Source organism: Phalaenopsis equestris, unplaced genomic scaffold, assembly GCF_001263595.1.
Source record: "Phalaenopsis equestris unplaced genomic scaffold, ASM126359v1 Scaffold001307, whole genome shotgun sequence".
NCBI classification, from domain to species: domain Eukaryota; kingdom Viridiplantae; phylum Streptophyta; class Magnoliopsida; order Asparagales; family Orchidaceae; genus Phalaenopsis; species Phalaenopsis equestris.
Window position 1 is genome coordinate 227,062 of NW_018165746.1, and position 6,030 is coordinate 233,091.

Below are 6,030 nucleotides of genomic sequence, written 5' to 3' on the forward strand. Positions count from 1 at the left end.
ATTTTCATTCATTTACAAAAATGCCCATTCTTCCCATGTTATTAGATCATCTTGTGGGGGTATTCCAGTCATTCGCTTCCCAATCCCGAAACTTCGTGGGTTCGCAAATCCGCGGCTTCCGCGTGCGGTACCCACCTTCGCATACGTGGGCCCCATCGATCCTCGTGGGCTCGCCCTATATAATCTCCCCACTGCACTAGTGCAGCTCTGTTTCTCAAATTCAACCCCTCCGGCAACCGACATCGAAGAGAGAGTTGAGCGTGGGGAAGGTAACCAGATTCCACTTACTGATATTTGCTTTCAGGATCGAATCGCTAATTGCTCGATCTTAATTGCAGGTGGAGTAAAAGGGCGAGGAGAAGGAGAAGGAGAAGCAGGTGGTAGGGGAAAGGAAGGATTTCAGCAGAATGGAGGTTGGCCCCATTACCGTTGTCCTCAAGGTTGAGATGCACTGCAAGGGTTGTGCTCAGAAAGTCCGGCGATCCGTCAAAGGATTCAAAGGTATTTGGCTTCGTCGATCTCTCGCACGCATTACCGGCGTTCTCTCATATTTACACTTAAAGGTTTTATGATCTGTTGCCGCTACTTTTACGTTTCTGTTATTTTTTGTTATCGTTTGTGGTCGCAGGCGTTGAGGGCGTGGCGTCGGACGTTACGGGGAGCAAGTTGACAGTGATTGGAAAGGTTGATCCAGTTGAGCTTCGAAACCATTTAGAGAGCAAGATGCATAAGAAGGTAGAGATCATTTCCCCTGCTGTGGCTGTTAAAAAGGAGAAGGAGAGCTCTAAAGCTGATGGAAACGAAGGAGCCAAAGATCAAAAGCCAGACCAGAGCAAGGAACAGAAGAAAGCCGACGATAAAAAGCCAAATGAGGTGATAAAAAATCAATTATCAAATTCAGATCACCGATAAACAAAATTAGATTACCGTAACATATTTGAGCAATTTCATTCGCTATTGTTTATTTATTTTACAATTTCTTTGCGTACTCTTGTAGCCCTCAGTAACATCGGTGACTCTCAAGATCCGGCTACATTGCGAGGGCTGCATCGAAAGAATCAGAAAGCAGATTAACAAAATCAAAGGTAAGATCAACGGAATTTAAATGGAAATTATCTGGTAATTACCTGTGAAAAAGTCTGAACAATCTTATCAAATGGTAATCGCTCAGGAGTTGAGAGTGTTTCATTTGACTCTGAGAAGGATCTGGTTACCGTGAAAGGAAGCATGGACGTGACTACCCTGCCTGGGTTTTTGATGGCGAAGCTGAATAGGGGAGTAGAGATCGTGAATCCAAAGAAAGATGGAGATGGTGATAAGGAGAAAAGCGAGAAAAAGAAGGGCAGCGAAGGGCAGGATGCGGCGAAGACTGTAACGGCAGCACCAGCAGCACCGGCAACACCGGCATCAATGGAGGCAAGGAAGATGGATTACTACCGTAGCTTTGGCTTTCCGCACCACAGCGAGATAATTGTAGGACCGCAGCTCTTCAGCGACGAGAACCCCAATGCGTGCTCCATCATGTGATTCGCGACTGGCATTTTTCTTTTTCAGTATTGTAAATATGGATATATATGTTCTAGAAAAAAAATGTTAAAACATGGAGTCGTAAATTGCTGATTCGTACTCATCTCTCAATATTGATTTTTGCGCTTTATTTTCCCTGGTTTTTTGGATTGAAAAAATTCTTTGGTTAGAATATTCGGCGTCCTCGAATAATACTTTTTATATCTGAATGTCCCAAAAATCAAATTTACAGGTAAAAATCCTCTGCCACGCCTCCATCCACGTAGCTTTCATCGTTTTCTTCCTCATATCTTATTTAAATCTTAATCAAATTCTTCACTGAATTCTTCTCAACGAAGAAAGCCCATAGGGAAGCAGGCTTCTCCTTGGCCATCTTTGAATGATAAAGTCCTTCTAATTTCTAGGTTTGTTGAGAACTTTCTTAAGATAGACAAAGGAAATTTTCCCCACTTCATAAGTTCTCTATTTTATTTGCTATCACGTCTGTCTATTCATCTGTCTATTCATAGAACTTCTCCTCACACCAAATAGCCTCTTTAATGAAAATAGAAAGAAATTGTAGGTTAGTGAAAGCTCCTTTAGCATATGCAAACAAAAAGAAATTGCAGGTTACTTGAAAATTGGGATGAGAATTTTGTTTTTGTGTGTGTGTGTGTATGTTTTTCTTAGCCAAATAAAAATATTTGAGTCACCAGTCTGTTTATTATGAGGGAAATAAAATTAATTTTAGTAGGTGTTTCGTATAAATTTCTTAGTAAACTTTTTAAGGTGTTGTCCAAACTCCTTATACAACAACGCTAGTTATAAGTGCTTCTCTTATAAGAGCTTCAGGGAGAGAATCAGAGTGGATGTAAGATTCTAGTTGTTGATTTGTTGGCCTTAAAGAATGCTTACAAAATGAAGGGATGTGAGAATTTTAGATCATATATTAGAGAAGTGAAAAAAAAAAAAAAGAGAACTTAAATATATAAGGATATTTATATATTTTTACAAAAAAAAAGATCAATGTGTAAGAGTATTAGATTTTAAAAAATTATTTATGCTTCTTTGCTGAATTACTCATTTCAGTTTGTAAAATTATGTGGGAGTTGGAATGATAGGATTTTTTTTGTAAACAATTTATGAATTTATTAAATGATGAGACATGCATTAGTTAGCATATCAATTATTTTTTCCCTCGAATTCTTACAATCTATTTGAATGTGATACATCTTTAACAAATCTCCCTCATCCGATACAAATCTCGAGATAATCTTTTGAGCACAATATATTGAAACCACGATAAACACTCATACATAACTTTGATTTCAGCACAATCAAACTAACTAGCTCGACAAGAAGAAGTTTGTTATCAAAATCAGTGCAATCAAAATCAAATCAAAGCCAGATCAAGTCATTAAATCACTCTAAAAAGTTTTTCGGAGATATTTAGAAGGTTAAACACATGTCAAATCTAGCAAGTCTTTAGTCGAATCGAGCTCCTAGACAGGACATATCCAATGAGCCCATGTTTGCTTAATTTTTTGACATCGTTAAGGTATTCAAATGTCGATCAAATACCGTCTGATCAAAGAAAGCTCTCCGGACCGTCTGATTAAAATGGTTCCTATTTCTGCATTAATTGCACTCAGAGCACTATAAATAGAATCTCACCCATCTCTTGAGGGGGGAGTTTGATACTTGAGAAATAACTTGAAGCTTTGAGAAGGAGCTGAAGTTCAACACCATCCCTGACACCGACAATCGTCACTAGCAGCCACAGACCACCGCTTATCGCTGGTGATTACCGCTAACTGCCTCCGATCGCCGCCAACCACAGTTGACCGCTGTCGACAAACACCAACCGACGTCAAACACTATCATGTTGACGATCACTACCAATTACCGTCGACCACTACTAATCAGAAGTCACCAATCGACGTTGTAACTTGAAAAACATAATAATCATTTCTCATCTTTGGGACAATGATTCTCTGCAACATCAACCTATAGTGCATTTTTACAACTGAACAAGCCCTGTGATTTTTTTCTTTTACGGGTTTTCCACATAAAAACTTCTGGTGTCATTACTGGTTGTTTTTTCTTACCTGAGTACGTGTTGAATTCTCGTGCAATGCTAAGACGAAAATCTATTACGCTAACACCGCGAATTTTCTAGCACGCATTAGAATGTTTTTGTTTATCTACTAGAATGAATAAAACTTGGATGATCTGACTCAAATGGAGTAAAAAATATTTAAAAGGAGTTGATTATTTTTTGGATTTCATTAGTCGGAGCATGAATTTATTAAAAAAAAATTGTTCCTTTATAAATCAGGCAATAATATGTATTTTTATTTACAAAAAACATCAATAAATACTTAATCTTGAATGAAATTTTTATTGGTTATATAATCTGGAATCGAAATGTGACAGAACATAATGATATAGTTGAATCTGTAAAATTTGAGACAATCATTAATGTTTCTGATGCTCAACAACTATCACAACAAGTTGAGCAACCCACTATAGATTATATGGATGGATTGTTGAGGTATGCAGTTCTTTAAATATCTCATCTAGCGTAACAACTGAATGAGCCTAATTTGTATGATACAGATATGTCATCAAGTTAAGAACAAAAAATATTAGAAGAAGCAGTAAAAGACTTGTATCATGGGTGCAAAACATTCACAAAGTCATCTTTCATATTCCACTTATTTCATTTTAAGTGTTTAAACTATTGGACTGTAAGATCTTTTGCTATATTGCTTGAGCTGTTAATTGACGCATTTCTGGAGGAAGTGTTATTATTGAATAATATTTATAAGATTAAAAAGATAATAAAAGTGTTTGATCTTGGACATTTAACTATTGATGCATGTTTTAATGATTGCATGTTGTTTTGAAGATACAAAGTGAATAAAAAAGTATGTGATATTTGTATAACTTCAAGTTGTGTCACAATTCAAAAAGAATACAAAATTGTTAGGACAAAAAATCAAATATGAAGTCAGTGAAAACTATTCGATATTTTTCATTGATTCAGATATTACAAAGAATATTAAAAAAAAAAAAAACAAACTGCGTAGGAGGTGATCTATCATTATAAGCATATAAATAGAGATGATTTGTTACGACACCTAATTGATGGAGTTGTAAGAAATTTTTTGACAGTCAGTACCTTGTATTTACCATAGAGTCACATAATATTCAGGTTGTCTCGGAATAAGATGATTTTAATTCTCTTGATTTCATTAGTGGCATATAAAATATTTGATTTGTGATTTTAATTTTCTTATAACAAGCTTGAAATAAATGTCTTTCATTCTATCTACAATCATACCAGAAGAGAGAAGTCCGTGCATTAAGATTGATGTTTATTTACAAACATTAATTCAAGAGCTAATTAAATTATGTAATGGAGTTCTATATTATAATGTTGTCAGTGGACAAAATTTAATACTTGTGCAATGTTAATGTGAACCAGTAATGATTTTCCAGCATATAATATTTTATATGGATGGAGTATTGAAGAAAGATTTGTTTTGCCATTGTTTTGCTAAAAACACAGAATCTTAATGGTTGTATAAGAGTAAGAAGTTCATCGTCATTATCTATCTCTTAATCACATATTTCTCTAATAAAAGAAAACGTTTAATAACAATGAAGAGATGAGAACCACACCACAACAAATGACTGGTTTTCATTTTTAAAAGTTCATGACTTACATAATACTTTTGATATAGTTAAGAAAGACAAAAATAATTTTAAGAGGGAAAACATTATGTTGATAAGTGGGCAATTACATGATTTAATCATATGAAATAAGAAAAATATTTTTTACAGACTTTTTTGAAGTACAATATGTTACAACATAATTTAGATGACATGCTTATGGAAAAGAATATTTATGATAATTTTATTGAGGCTTTATTGAATATTCATAAATCCATAGATGATCTACAGGCACAAGAAGGTTGAGTTGATATTAAAGAGTGGAATGATTTACCTCTGTTTGTTAATGGGAATTTAGTTATGTCTTGTCGCCGAAAATATTCATATTATTGAAGAAGTACAAGATGATGTTTGGTGAACTTCTTAAGAAAATGAAAGTCTCTAATGGCTATGCATCAATTACCTTTAGAGTTCTAAGCATTAGTGAATATAAATAATAGGTTTAAAAAGACATGATTATCATGTTCTTATTAAAGATATTCCTCTAATTGCATTGAAATGTTGCACATAATCAGAAGTAGTAATAAGCATTATAGTGGAAATATCAAGATTTTTGAAAGTGAAGTGCGCTAAGATCATTAGTCTTGTGGAAATTAAGTTAAATGATAGTATTATATTGAGTCTATGCCAAATGGATAAATATTTATTGCACTCATTTTTTAAAATTATGATTCATCTATTTGGTTATTTAATTGAAGAAGTAAAACTTGGTGGTCCCGCACAATATAGATTGATGTACTCATTTGATAAGTATGTTATGATTATTTTACAATTGAGCTGTTATTT

At 34.5% G+C, this 6,030-nt stretch overlaps 1 protein-coding gene across 1 annotated transcript; it reads left to right on the forward strand.

The window, feature by feature from the left end:
- Nucleotides 1-217: 217 nt before the first annotated feature.
- On the forward strand, nucleotides 218-1,680 carry LOC110033897 (heavy metal-associated isoprenylated plant protein 3-like). Its single transcript, XM_020738054.1, has 5 exons — nucleotides 218-269; nucleotides 339-501; nucleotides 629-873; nucleotides 998-1,085; nucleotides 1,172-1,680. The coding sequence occupies exons 2-5, from the start codon at nucleotides 408-410 to the stop codon at nucleotides 1,525-1,527; spliced, it is 783 nt and encodes a 260-aa protein (XP_020593713.1). The 5' UTR covers nucleotides 218-269; nucleotides 339-407; the 3' UTR covers nucleotides 1,528-1,680.
- Nucleotides 1,681-6,030: the final 4,350 nt, after the last annotated feature.

Bases quoted from the DNA above. Each gene is read 5' to 3' on its own strand.
- LOC110033897 (XM_020738054.1), top strand. From the start codon at position 408: ATGGAGGTTGGCCCCATTACCGTTGTCCTCAAGGTTGAGATGCACTGC. The intron at 502-628 runs GTATTTGGCTTC...TTGTGGTCGCAG, and splicing joins ATCCGTCAAAGGATTCAAAG to GCGTTGAGGGCGTGGCGTCG. The intron at 1,086-1,171 runs GTAAGATCAACG...GTAATCGCTCAG, and splicing joins GCAGATTAACAAAATCAAAG to GAGTTGAGAGTGTTTCATTT.